The following is a 14,428-nucleotide window of genomic DNA, read 5'->3' as shown; positions in this document are numbered from 1 at the left end:
TTTTTCTTTAAGAGAGGACAGCAAAGAACAAATGAAGATGACTATTCATTCAGGTCTCTCTCTCTCACACACACACACACACACACACACACACACACACACGCACACACACACACGCACATACAAAAATGTATACACGTTACATACACGCATGATGTTTGATTAAAAGACAATGACAGTATTTAACAGAAAAGAAACACAAAACTGACAAGATGCTGGCATTACTTATTTAAAAAAAAAGAAAAACTGAGCAGAGAAAAAGAACCTTTAAAAAAACTGTGCATCGGCGAAGCAGTCTTAATCTGTGAACGAAGAACAAGCTGAGGCAGTTGCTGACCCTCCTTGACCTCAGTCCCACAGTTGCTGATGTCACCCTGTGTACATACGTAGGCTTCTTTGATATATTCATATATCTCAACAGTGCTTCCGATTCTCACAGTAATTGTGATTGACGTTAGAATACGGGTAGTCACAAAGGGAGACTCCGAGGCCACCCTATTAGTCTATTGGATTGCAAGTAGGTCAAGGTAAATGAGAGGTGGTCCAGCCCACCAGACTTTGCATCACTAGCACATCGATACAGAGATGACTGTAGGTTTTAAAAGAAATTATGTTGGTTTTTTAAAAAATAATACTTCAATCTCAGCAAAACAAGGATTGATGAATATCTAACTATAAGTGAAGGTTTGTTGTGGGGTTTAGCATGCCAGTATTTGTTCTGGGTCTTAGAAGCTTCTTGAAAAAAATGGAAAAACTGGCACATTGAAACCCAACAGCTTACCAGGCATTAATATCACATTTATAAATATATCCCTTTTCCTTTGACTGTCCAAGGTCACATTTTAGCATCAACAAGACTGAATAATATCTAACAGTCTCATTTGAGCAAACAATAGCATTGCCTATCGCGATCAATTGAGTGCATTTAGCCATTTACCATAGTGGAAAACAGTAAATGCTGGATATGCTTACAGGTCAGGCAACAGTGTAAAGATTGAAAGAGAACTAAGATTATCATAACTGTTACAATCCTTTTGTCACTATGTCATTGAATCTAGAGATCTCGCTTTCCTTTTATTATAGATGCTGTTTGACTTGCTGAGTACCTCCAGCATTTTCTGTTTTTTTTAAATTTCAGAATCCCAGCATCTGCAGTATTTCGCTTTTGTCACCCTTTTGCAATTCGATGGGATCTGCACTTGAAGTGGTGTTGCTGAATGGGTGATTCAGTGAATTGTTGAATCCTTATAGAGATATGGGTGTTGGATGCTGCTTGGAATTGCATTAAGTAGGAAGGTCTCCAATATTCATTTTCCTCCCCATTATTTAATTTTTACCCATGAATATTGAAAATGAGTTGATTCTTTGCTTTCTCTAGGTCTGAACTGGACCATTACCTTTAAGCACCACTTGTGTGGTGATGTTGAGATGCTTCAACTTGTGGAAGGGAAAGGGGTAAATTAGAGAGGGAACAAAATCAGCTAGATCTGATTTTGCTACTGAATCTCCAACTGATCCACAATGGACTGGAGTGGGCTCATCCAGAGTTCAATAGCACATAGTAGCTGATCCTTTCAAATGTGGGTGGGATAATTGGAACTAAGTGAATGCCTCATGTGGAGCAATACAAGGATTAGCATTAATCAGAGAACTAAACTAATTGTTGAATAAGGAAATCTAAAAGCTATTTCTACAACCACAGTAGACCAGGATTAAGGCACTGGCTCCTTGATGATCATCAACCTTTTAAGGAATGAACAATAACAGCTTCCACATACATAATGTACTTATATGAAATTCGTTTTATTACTGTGTTAAATATTATAAATAATTATTCATTAGTACCAATTATTGGCAATGAGGCTCTGTAGCAGACTGCTCTAAATACTAAATGTCCTCCAAGTTCATAAAATCTTATCTTTTCTTTAACAAAGCACAGACAGATTGCAGCAGTGTGTTTCAAAGGGTTAAATTTTATTTGTAGCGCAATCAATCTTATAATATTGACAAGAAACCAGTGAACAAGATAAAGACAAAGAGAGCAAAAGAAAATTTTCAAGGGTGGCAGTTTCCTCTTGCACAGATACTGGCTTCACAGCTTCAGAAACCGGGCTGTCTTTACTCAGAGGGGCTGCCTGTTCGCTCGCGGATCAGCCTCTCGCTCAGCTCCCACAGGGCAGATGCCGATGCCTCATCTTGGGCCGCCTGTGACGGCAGGCACCGGCAGCAGTTATTGAAGTACATCCCTCCCAGGCCTTCCAACTCCGGGGCAACGGCACAGTAAACACTGGTGGCTGCTCCCTGTTGCTGGAAAAGAGGATAAAATGCAAGATAAATACCTATTAAAACATTACTGATAATTAAGGGTTTTCAGTGAAAACATGTTTTATCTCCCACAATATAATACGGCTCTTAACTTCGATGCTGAATTTATTCTGACAGTACCGAAGTTTTAAAAAAACCTCTGCCAAAGCAAAACTCAGCTAAGGCACTCTAATTAAGTACGATGACACAACGTGCAAGTGTGTGCCAAATCTATCCACTCCCCTTTCATCATGTTGACTTAATCGCGCAAAAGTCCACTGATGATTTTTGCTAAAATTACCATCGGCAAGGATCATGGAAGACTTAAGTGATTGAGCATTGCCTAAGCATATACACAGCAAAGAGAATAACCCAACTATTCTACGCTTCATCCCACACAGGAATCACTAGATAGGCCAAGGAATAAGCAGGATTGGCTTATTTACCTCAAGGCATGCTCTACTGAAATGATTGCACTACAATAAGAGACATCATTTGCAACGAGACCTGGGTGTCATTATACACCAGTCATTGAAAGTGGGCATGCAGGTACAGCAGGCGGTGAAAAAGGCGAACGGTATGCTGGCATTTATAGCGAGAGGATTCGAGTACAGGAGCAGGGAGGTACTACTGCAGTTGTACAAGGCCTTGGTGAGACCACACCTGGAGTATTGTGTGCAGTTTTGGTCCCCTAATCTGAGGAAAGACATCTTTGCCATAGAGGGAGTACAAAGAAGGTTCACCAGATTGATTCCTGGGATGGCAGGTCTTTCATATGAAGAAAGACTGGATGAACTGGGCTTGTACTCGTTGGAATTTAGAAGATTGAGGGGGGATCTGATTGAAACGTATAAGATCCTAAAGGGATTGGACAGGCTAGATGCAGGAAGATTGTTCCCGATGTTGGGGAGGTCTAGAACGAGGGGTCACAGTTTGAGGATAGAGGGGAAGCCTTTTAGGACCGAGGTTAGGAAAAACTTCTTCACACAGAGAGTGGTGAATCTGTGGAATTCTCTGCCACAGCAAACTGTTGAGGCCAGTTCATTAGCTATGTTTAAAAGGAAGTTAGATATGGCCCTTGTGGCTACAGGGGTCAGGGGGTATGGAGGGAAGGCTGGGTTCTGAGTTGGATGATCAGCCATGATCATAATAAATGGCGGTGCAGGCTCGAAGGGCCGAATGGCCTACTCCTGCACCTATTTTCTATGTTTCTATGTTTCTATAACTCTTTCTATTTACACTGTTTTCTTGATGGAAATGGTAGTGCAGTTGAACTATGCCAACGGCATCTTAGTCACCAAATGCAGTTTTCGTAGAACAAAGATACTCTGTAGCTTCAAGGATTTTTGCAATGCAGTCCCTACGGGATATACATAGATCAATTATTTTCATCACTATCTTAGAGACACCCTTTAAAAAGATAACTTATTCAGTGGCGAAGCTTGAAGCCAGGCTGGCTGTTGGAAAGAAAGAAAGCAAAAGTCAAATCATGGTTAAGTGTACTGGGAGTTGTTGGCACTGTGATGGTGGGAGAGCTCTTGGTTGTAAAGCATTACCTGAGCAGAGCCAAGTGAGGAAAAATACACAAAGAGGATTGTGCCCTTATAATGAAACCTTTTTCTAACCATTTAACTTGATAGAGAGAAAACCAGGTTAATTGTATTATTGTACATTCCCCTTCCCACTCAATTTCACTCTATAACCAGCCCCAGGCTGGCATTTAATGACCAGCACACTGATGCAATATTTGCCCCCACTTACTTAGCAGAAAAGCTTCAGTAATTATAAGACCAATGCATTACTAAACTATCAAATTGGATACATAAAACAAAGAGTGTTGTTGCTTAAGAGAACCTTTTGGATACCATACCTAAAAACAACAACAAGTTGATAGCTCAAAGATAGCATTATTGCTCTGAGTATCACGGGTTTTTCTTATTCTACCAGTTTTGAAAGTAGGATTGTTCATGTGTGATTGATCAATGGAGAAAGTGTCAGGGCAAAGTATGGTCTATATTTGAAAAGACATACTGTAACTTGCACCAGACATCATAGCTGCATATACATCATTGTCTCAAAATCCAGTAGGAGGTTAAGTATGAATTTATTCACTTTGAAAGGAAGCCTGTCACCAAGTCATTAAGCCAGGTTATAACAGAGACTCCAGCCATCTCCAAGGAATGGGAGAAAAGCCCAAAGCAGAATTAATAAAATCAACCAGGGCTCCCAAGTAACAATCAAGTGGAGTTAGAAGTGTAGTATTTGTGTTCCATTTCCCCATTGGGACAGGAGTGGCAAGACAGTATGTTGAGGACACAGATTTGCATGACGGGAGATCACTCAGCGACTGGGATCTAAATCCTGAATGGATTTTGGAGAAGTTATATTTGCATGATCCCCTGCATTCAAACAGAGTGGGTTAGTCATCCTCAGTTGCACCAGACATTGACTGGATATGCATGAACATTGAACCCAGCTTCAGAAAGTCTGCTCCAAGACATTCAGTAGAGTTGAATTGCACAAGGGAATTACAAAGTAAATGTACTATAGTATTGGTTATGTATTCCACCTAACCGCGGAAGATCCTCTGCCCCTATATGCCTTTTGAAGGGAATTAACAATGTTGATAGCCATGTCCAAAGGATGTTCTCCGTAAGTAGTTAGTTCTTATAAAGACCATGCTTTGTATATAAATGTAGATAATGAAATGCCATCAGGAAGTTAATTCATCAGTGGATTTGTTCCTTTCCCCTGCCAAGGTTCTTTCATTGTTTGTCACTGTTTCAGTAGTGCTCCGAGGCCAGTGAGTTCAGGTAAGAAGTTATACAAGTTTCAGCTCTATTGCTTCCTTTCATAAACTCTGTGTATCCAGACTATGCACCAGCCAAGCAGCAGAACTAATGGTCAGCCAGTGATTCCCTCTCAGCTTCAGCTGAGAGTCTGCCAATATAAACAAGTGAGGAAAGTAAAGAGCAAACTTTAAAAAGATCCTTTATAAATGTTGAATATTGTGAGCACAAAAAAGATAAAATGTTGTAGCGATATAGGTTATGTGTGTATTTAATTTAGAGATGCAGCGTGGCACAGGCCCTTCTGGTCCAAAGAGCCTGAGCTGCCCAACTGCACCCATGTGACCAATTAACCAACTAACCTGTACATCTTTGGATTGTCGGAGGAAACCAGAACACCCAAAGAAACTCACGTGGTCAAATGGAAAACATACAAACTCCTTATAGACAGTCACTGGGTTTATAATAGTGTCATGCTAACTACTGTGCTACTGTGTTGTCCCAAAGTATTGTTGGCAAGGTCACGATTTATTAAAGTCACTGAGAACCAAATAAGTAATTCATGACCATTAAGATGTTAGTTAATTGTTGACTAATTGTTTTAAGTTTTCCAACTAGCATGGCAGGGCGGCCAGGTAGTGTAGTGCTTAGCACAATGCTTTACAGTACCAGTGACCCGGGTGCAGTTCCCACTGCTGTCTGTAAGGAGTTTGTACGTTCTCCCCGTGACCACGTAGGTTTCCTCCGGGTGCTCTGGTTTGCTCCCACAGTCCACAGATGTACTGGTTGGTAGGTTAAGTGGTCATTGTAAGTTGTTCCGTGATTAGGCTGGGGTTAAATTGGGGGTTGCTGGCTGGCACATCTCCTAAGGGCTGGAGGGCCTGTTCCATGCTGTATCTCGATAAATAAATAAAATTGAATTCAGGTTCTAACCTTTGGATTGTGCTGCAATACCTTTTACAGGGAGCATACCAACATGAGAGTGTGGGCACGTGGCCAAGTGGTTAAGGCATTGGACTAGCGACCTGAAGGTCGTGAGTTCGAGTCCCAGTCGAGGGAACGTGTTGTGTCCTTGAGCAAGGCACTTAATCACACATTGCTCTGCGACAACACTGGTGCTAAGCTGTATGGGTCCTAATGCCCTTCCCTCGGACAACACTGGTGTCATGGAGAGGGGAGACTTGCAGCATGGGCAACTGCTGGTCCTCCATACAACCTTGCCCAGGCCTGCGCCCTGGAGAGTGAAGACTTTCAAGGCACAGATCCATGGTCTTGCAAGACCAACATGAGCCCATTCACTATATTGTAATGAGACAGGAGCAGTTTCGTATTGCTTCAGTTTTACCTCAGAGCATGGTGGAATGATTTAATGCATAAATAAAACACAAGGGTCCTCCATTAACATTTCGGAATTCTATATCGATATTCTAAATTAACTACTGCAATGTAAAATAAAAGCAGACAAAATTGATAGACATTGAAGGATCAGCTGGTCCATTAAATGTACCCTAGAATGTGATGGATGAAGGATCATGTTGAAACACTGCTTTCATCCATCCATCCCTAATGCCACAGGCATTAACTTCACCTGAGAGATACAAAAGGGGGAGTTGAAGGGAAGTATTTCACAAGCACGAGGAGTGTTATAGTATACTTCAGCTGAAACCCTGTTGTTTTTAATCAATACACACAAAATGCTGGAGGAACTCAGCAGGCCAGGCAGCATCTATGGAAAAGAGTGAACAGTCGACGTTTCAGGCCAAGATTCTTCATTGGACCTAATGAAGGGTCTCGGCCCAAAACATCGACCATATACGCTTTTCCACAGGTGTTGCCTGGCCTGCTGAGTTACTCCAGCATTTTGTGTGAGTTGCTTGGATTTCCAGCATCTGCAGATTTTCTTGTGTTTTTGTTCTCCTGTTGTTTTTAATCATTTATAATGAAACAAGGTTGGGAAGACAAAAATAAAAACCTTGTTCTTTATTACTGAGCTAGGATCATTGTTTCTGCAGAGTGTGTGTGTGTGTGTGTGTGTGTGTGTGTGTGTGTGTGTGTGTGTGCGTGCGTGTGTGTGTTTAAAAAATCCTCCCTTGCAAAACAACATTAGGAGGTGTAAAAAAAATTCTAACAAAATTCCTAAACATAACAGATTCTGCAGATGCTGGAAATCTAGAAGAACAAACACAACATGATGCTGGTGAAACTTCAGCAGGTCAGGCAGCATCGACAGAGGGAGATGAGCAGTTGACATTTTGGCCTGGGACCCCTCCTCAGGCCTGGAGTTTCTCCATCATTTTGCGTTTATTCCAGTGGAATGCCTGCTCTTTATTACTGGGCTGGGGACTTCTTTCTGGAAGAGCCTGGGTAGGTTGTTATTCTGGCATTTTCCCCCTTCCTTTCCAGTCCTGAAGAAGAGTTTCAGCCCAAGGCATCAACAGTTTATTCATTTCTGCAGATGCTGCCTGCCTTGGGGAGTTCCTCCAGCATATTGTGTGTTGCTTTGGATGTGTGTTTGTTTGTGAATATGAGTGTGCAAGTGTGAACGTGTGCCTGCCATGAATAAGGTAGATTTTAGAGTTAGCTGCATTGTCCATCACAGATGCAAACCCCTTCCAGACATCCACCACTTCAGCTCATGTGTTTAAAATGATGAAGGTGGATGGGGTAATGTTAACTCCAGTAGAAATTTCTACAGCTGCTGTGTCAGATGTTGTATCTGCTACAGAGAGAAAGTGAAAAATGCAAGGGCACTTTTTTGCTACATGATTTCTGTGCTAACAGAAATTATTAACAAAAATAAAATCTGGCTAGAGCTGTCAATGATCTAATGATGTTGCTGTACACCGTTCCATATTAAAACTCAGACAGCCTGTCAGTGAGGCAACAATTTCCCTGTAACCACTAGTTTCTGCTTGTAACGTATCTCTGGCCTGAAATTTGAATACTATTGGCAGCCTGATATGGTGTCAATTTTGATTCAAGAAATTACACCAGATCAAGAATGATATGGTGTAACCTCTGGCTCAGCTGGTAGCCTTCTCACCTCTGAAGGTTATGAGTTGAACAATGTGGAATTCACTGCCATGGATGGCTGTGAAGGCCAAGTCATTGGGCATATTTAGTATGGAGGTTGACAGATTCTTAATTAGTAAGGGCATCAAAGGCTACAGGGAGAAGGCAGGAGAATGGGTTGAGAGGGATTGTAAATCCACCATGATGGAATCGCGGAGCAGAATCGATGGACCAAATGGCCCAATTCTGCTCGTATGTCTTATGGTCTAAATACAAATGAAATTAATGATTTTAAATCCAATTCCCTGGTGACAGGGGGTGAGGGGCATTGTTGGAAATGGCATGCTTTGGTTTTAGACCGATTTCCCATTGGCTCTTTCAAATAAGACATCACCTTTTAAGAAACACCAAAGGTCATTACCTCTGGTGCATTGGCAAATATTTATCTTTCAATGCAAGTTAGTCAAAAACAGCTTAGCAGTTCCCTCATGCACCTACTTATTGGGAGTTTGTTTCCAGAATCAGGATCAGAATCAGAATTGGGTTTAATGTCACTGCCACATGTCATGAAATTTATTGTTTTGTGGCAGTAGTGCAGTGAAATACATACTGAAAAAAAAGATAAATTACAATAATTATATATATAATTAAATTAGATAAGTAATGCAAAAAGAGGGAAAAAGGACAGTGACGTAGTGTATATGGTTAGTTTTCCGTTCAGAAACCTGGAGGGGAAGAAGCTGTTCCTAAAATATTGAGTGTGTGTCTCCAGGCTCCTGTACCTCCTCCTCGATGGTAGCAATGAGAAGAGGGCATGTCCTGGCTGAAGGGGGTCCTTAATGATGGATGCTGCCTTTTTGAGGCATTGCCTTTAGAAGTTGTCCTCGATGCTGGGGAGGCAACTGCCCATTAATTGTTGCCACTTTTCCCACATAACGTTAGTAGTTACAGTTCAGGAAAAGAGAATTCCACGTGAGTCTAAAAGAACATCTTCATTGTTGCATCTTGCCCTTAACGTGGCACTTGTCTCAGATATAGGCAATTCAATAGCAGATAGGGCAGGCATGGCCAGATTTGTTGTGCGTTGATGGTTCAATATACAATGAGGAAGAAAAAGTAACAACGAAGACCAGACAACTAATGCATTGTACGAGGATTCCTGCCCTCCAACCATGAACAGAATGGTGCCAGGATAGACTGTGGGTATCCTTCATGTGGCAATGCTTTACTGCATTCGTACAGCCTCTACTGGATCTGAAATCCAGGCACATTTCCACTCTGGTTTGAATCCACGCTGTGCATTTTTGATGGATTTATTGTAGACTTGATACTGTGGAGTACTGTTACTGAAGAATTGACTCTCAATAACTATAATATCTGTATTTAATTAGAACACTGGCACTCCAGTTCTGCATTACAAAGGAATGTTTTCAACTGAAAAAAATCACGGCTTGGAAGGGAACATTTGTCTTGTTACAGCTGGTTACATTTTGAAAAACCTTTGTTTGCTTTTTATAAAAAATAAGTTCCTGAAAGACTATGGCAGATGGCTCAAAATGCACCTGGATTCTTGACAGACACAAATTAATTTGTGAGGAAACGTTATATGTGCACCAGCTACGCACACATTATACATCTCAATAAATGGGACTGGGAGTTAACCGTACACTGGAACTCTACACTTGAAGGAGAAATATGCTCAGGAGCAGGTACACGTTTATCTTGACTGTATTTCAAAAGATTATGTGGCAAGAATCTCAAGCTTGTTTTCCCCACAGTGATTCCTGTTTGACTGCAGCGGTAACTGCTCTGTCAGGGGTCAAACATCTGTAAGTTGTTGTAAAGGCAGTTTGCAAATTAAAATGATAGATTTACTGAATGAAGAAACTTCTTTGAAGCCCTGCACCATCCTTAATCAAGTTGCGATGCCATTTTCAATCCTCCCAAACATTTGCAAGCTGTCAAGGCAGGCCACACCATCAATCTTTTTAGTGTATGTGAAATTACCTCGAAATCTGGTTTTGGATTAACTAAAGAGTGTCTGCACAATAAGGGTTCATCACTCTCTTTCACAAGTCATTTGTCAGACTGTGGTTACAGCCCAGAGCCATGGGGGTAGAACAGTCATGGATTTAAGCTGGAATTTTTTATGTTTATTTCACCATTCTCCAACATCTGAGCTTGCGTGGTCGAAATTCAGGCTCGGGGAAAAAGCAGTGTATTGATGGTGAATAGTCTGCCATTAGGCTACAGAGTGGCTAACTTCACTTTATTTCCTCCGCTACTCATTCCAAGACTTAGAGCTCATAAGAGGTATTGTTCAGCCGTGTTCGTTGACCAAGGAGAGAGACATCATAGCCCACTCTAATGTCCAGGTATACATTTCAAAAGGGAATTGCTGGGTTCTGACTAGAAGTGGGGGTATTTTAGTCATGTGTTCTCCTCCCTGCCTCAGGTGTGTTACAATTAATCTTAACTTAGTATGTGGTGACATACCCATACTGTGATAATAAATTTACTTTGAACTTTGAAAACTGGGTGTACCAAGTTTCCATGGCCAAGCCTAAAAACTAACCATTGGCAGGAGATTAGAATGCAGCACGTTCACAAGTGTATGAATTGGATCAATCATTCATTTATTGCATTTGTTTTAATAACCAAGCTAATATATATATAAAATGCAGGGAAGATTAACCTCAAAGGTCAGCAGTAGCTTTGAATCAGAAAGTTTTTAGGGTTCAAATCCCACACTACAGCCTTAAGCATACAATTCTGAGATTCCTAGGGGCTGTACTGGGGAAACATTCAGATGAGACAACAACTGCTCTCTCAAAAAGATATAAAAGATCCCAAGACACAATTTCAAAGGACTAGAAAGACATCCTGAGTGCATTGGCCAATATTTATACCTCACTCAACATCAGATTATCTAGTCATTATCACATTTCTTTTTTTTTGGAAGACGGCAGCAATTTCTCACATTGCAGCAGCAATCTTGCTTCAAAAATTGGAATTAAAACACTTTGAAAGAACATGAGAACAACATGAAAGGCAACATGTAAGCCTTTCTCTGTTGTTTTAAAAGTGTGTCTGGAAGTCCTCCCATGGAACAGAGATGCCTCTTTAGAAAAGCAACCAGGTGGAGTAAGGGGTAATGCAACAAAAGAATTAAGTGCACAATTAAAGCAGACTGCACCTTTAAAATTTGCCTATTAAATTACAGATTCAGAAACGAGTGCAAAATCCCTCCTGTGACAGTTTTTTTTTAACTTCCAGGCTATTACAAGTATAACTAGCATATCTAGAATACCATCTGCAGTGCAAGTGTGGAAAGCAGCTTAGCAAGTTGATCAAGTCAGGCTGTTTTCCATCACTGCTCAAGAGCTTGCAAGCCAGAAAACAGGCAACATAGCATGACTTTATTAACATTGCTCGTGCCATTTCACTGGAAAAATAATTAGCAGATGGAATAGAAGAGGAGGTGGAGCAAAATTAAATTTATAATCATATTCACATTATCGGCTGTGAGCCATTTTATACATCATTAGGAAATGTTCAAAACCTTGGAATGCGTTAATTACTATTTGAAGGCATTATTGAATCAATGTTAGTTTAGATTGGTCCACACCAACCAAACAACTGTACTTCTCCTCGTTTCTTACTTAAGGAGCACTGTCATCATTCATCTGGCTGAATTCTATGGACAGTCAGAAGCTGTACAGCATGGTGGCATGGCGTTTAGTGCAGCTGTAAATTCGGGATTCAATTTCCACCTCCATCTGTAAGGAGTTTGTAAGTTCACCATGTGGGCCTCCTCCAGGTGCTCTGGTTTCCATCCATATTCCAAAGACTTATTTATTTTCTGAAATACATAACAGAATAGGCTCTTCTGGCCCTTCGAGCCACAATGCCCGGCAAGCCTCCGATTTAATCCTAGCCTAATCCCGGGACAATTTTCTAATTTCTAATCCTAATATTCTATCTGTGCTTAAAGGCCTGTGCAAAGCACATGGTCTTTATGATACAGCCACCATAACGTGAGTGTCCCTTAAAACAACCTCTACAAATGTTATGGAATGGACAGCTGAACTGTACATAGCAGGCTGGTCCCTGGTTTGATCAATAGCTGGTGCTAGGCTGAGCAGTCTCAGACAAGTGATGATCAGCTACTGGGATTAGATTCAAATCTCCCTGCAATTGGGAAGGGCAGAATCAACTCCTCGTTCTGTTCAGTATCCAGTAATTCCCTCAGAATATAGATGAGTGGATCAATTAGTGAGGTCAGGTGCCGGTTGGCTATGAGTGCCCTTCACTTAAATATACTCAAACTCAAGACCGTGGGACTCAACTAAAAGGCTTCTAGTGATGTCTTGAGAGAAGCATGAAGGCGTGAGCAGCAAACAGTAGTCACTAATCAACAATGCCCCACCTCTGCCCGTAACTGAATGTATATGTAGAGCAGTTTTCAGAAAGTTAAGTGGGAATGATACAAATATTGTTTCTGAAAATGTTCGATTATTGTAAGGAGTGACCTGCCTTGGCAAAATGTGGTGCAGTAGGTCTGCACTTAGGCCATCTCATTTCTACCCAGTCAACTATGCACTGAGTTCAACTCCTCTACTCTCTCCTCTTTCCAAGTATATAGCCAAATCCCTTCAGAAAAGTACTGTTGAAATGGCTTTCAGCATGCTCCAGTGGTAGAAGGAAGGGAGAGAAATAACTATTATTGTGTACTGTATTCATAGCAATTGTCAAAAATGGATACACTTACAAAACACACTCTCAATGCTCCATATCTCCGCAGAGACGTTATCTCCCGGGGATGGAATACTGAAACATTCATTGCAATCTTGCCAAACATGCTGCATTTTGCAGCTCAGCTCCTGCCAACTATTTAGTTCCAGTATCTATTTTATCTTCTTGAAAATCTCGTGAAGTGGTGAGTTTGATTTTTAATAGTGTTTACATTGAGTGTATGAAGATAGCCAAAAAAATGAGGCACACCAGAGACAGCAAAATATTGAAAACAGTGTCAAGACCAAATATCTTTCCGTGAAAGCTCCTCATTTGAACAACCAGGCTCTTAAGAGAGTTGTCCTTGAATGGTGTCAATCAGTTGTAATGCACATTGAGGTATGAACGTGTAAAGGTCTGAATTAAAGTCGGCTGCATATGACTATATGACTACAAATGAATCCTAATGACGGGCATCAGCCCAAAATGTCAACTGTTTATTCCTTTCCATGGTTGCTGTCTGACCTACTGACTTCCTCCAGCATTTTGTGTGTGTTATTCGATATAGGTTGGGTTAGGATGGGTTATGTTCGAACAAAACTTTTAGGCTTAGGTAAGGTTGTACTGTAGCCATTCAGCTCATTAATTTATCTGTCCATTTGACTCATGTAAATGGTGGTGGCTGTGTTAGACACATCAGGTCCTGAACATTAGAGAAGCTTGTCTCGGGATGTTAGAGGCATTTGTCAATTATGATTCTCAACCAAGAATGCTGCTTGGGATCGAATAGACTTCTCCAAGTCTTGGCTTCCAGTTTGCTTTAGGGCCATGGAAAGATAAAGACAGCCACCTATGGGCAGTGGACAAGAGACTTCACCAAGGCTTAAGGCATCTTTCTCAGGCTCGGGCATCAAGTCTAACTCAATGTCAGTGTCTGGGCATAACAAACTGCAAAAGCTTTTGGCTTGGCTCAGGGTCGGTAAGGGAAAAAAAAGCATTCAGGTTTAGGTTGAGTTTTAACTTGAGAGCCGAGCAGTTCTCTGGGTCAGCACACCCAAAATGCTCAGCAGGTCAGGCAGCATCTATAAAGCAGAATAAACAGTTGACATTTCAGGCTGAGATCCTTCATCAGGATCTGAAACATCGACTGTTTATTCCTCTTCATAGATGCTGCGAGTCTGCTGAGCTCCTCCAACATTTTGCATATGTTGCTCTGGATTTCCAGCATCTACAGAATCTCTTATGTTTATGATTTGCATTTACTCTGGGTGTAGGCAACATGACACACTCCTCTTTTAAAACTGGTCCAGTTATCGAAGAATGTGCTCAAGGATACTCCCCTAAGATTCACCGCTCCTTTAAGAATATAATTTTTAAATCTGAGGTCATCACATTTTTATTTCTTGATTCCTTTGCATAAATTCTATCTACATGGAGCACTAAAATAATAAGGTGACTTGCATTGACATGCTTGGGTCAGAAGAAGGTTATATTTCATAAAGAGAAATGGTCTGTATTGATTCCCATTATCTTACACAGAATTAATAACCTAATATTTCCTATGAAATCCAATGGTGACCTATGGTTTT

General features: G+C 41.0%; 1 protein-coding gene across 4 annotated transcripts in view; it reads right to left on the bottom strand.

Annotated features, from left to right (window-relative positions):
- Positions 1 to 1,943: 1,943 nt before the first annotated feature.
- The window catches only part of wwox (WW domain containing oxidoreductase), a 1,184,285-nt gene continuing 1,171,800 nt past the window's right edge, over positions 1,944 to 14,428 (bottom strand). For 2 of the 4 annotated variants that reach the window (XM_063067209.1, XM_063067210.1), the window contains exon 11: positions 1,944 to 2,307. In XM_063067209.1, the coding sequence (XP_062923279.1) occupies positions 2,163 to 2,307 (145 nt within the window). In that variant the 3' untranslated portion in view covers positions 1,944 to 2,162. The remainder of the gene's footprint in view (positions 2,308 to 14,428) is intronic. The other 2 variants (XM_063067215.1, XM_063067214.1) reach the window with 2 other exon arrangements.

The sequence above is a fragment of the Mobula hypostoma genome, chromosome 14 (assembly GCF_963921235.1).
Source record: "Mobula hypostoma chromosome 14, sMobHyp1.1, whole genome shotgun sequence".
Taxonomy (NCBI): domain Eukaryota; kingdom Metazoa; phylum Chordata; class Chondrichthyes; order Myliobatiformes; family Myliobatidae; genus Mobula; species Mobula hypostoma.
This window is presented reverse-complemented; position numbering and strand designations above follow the sequence as displayed.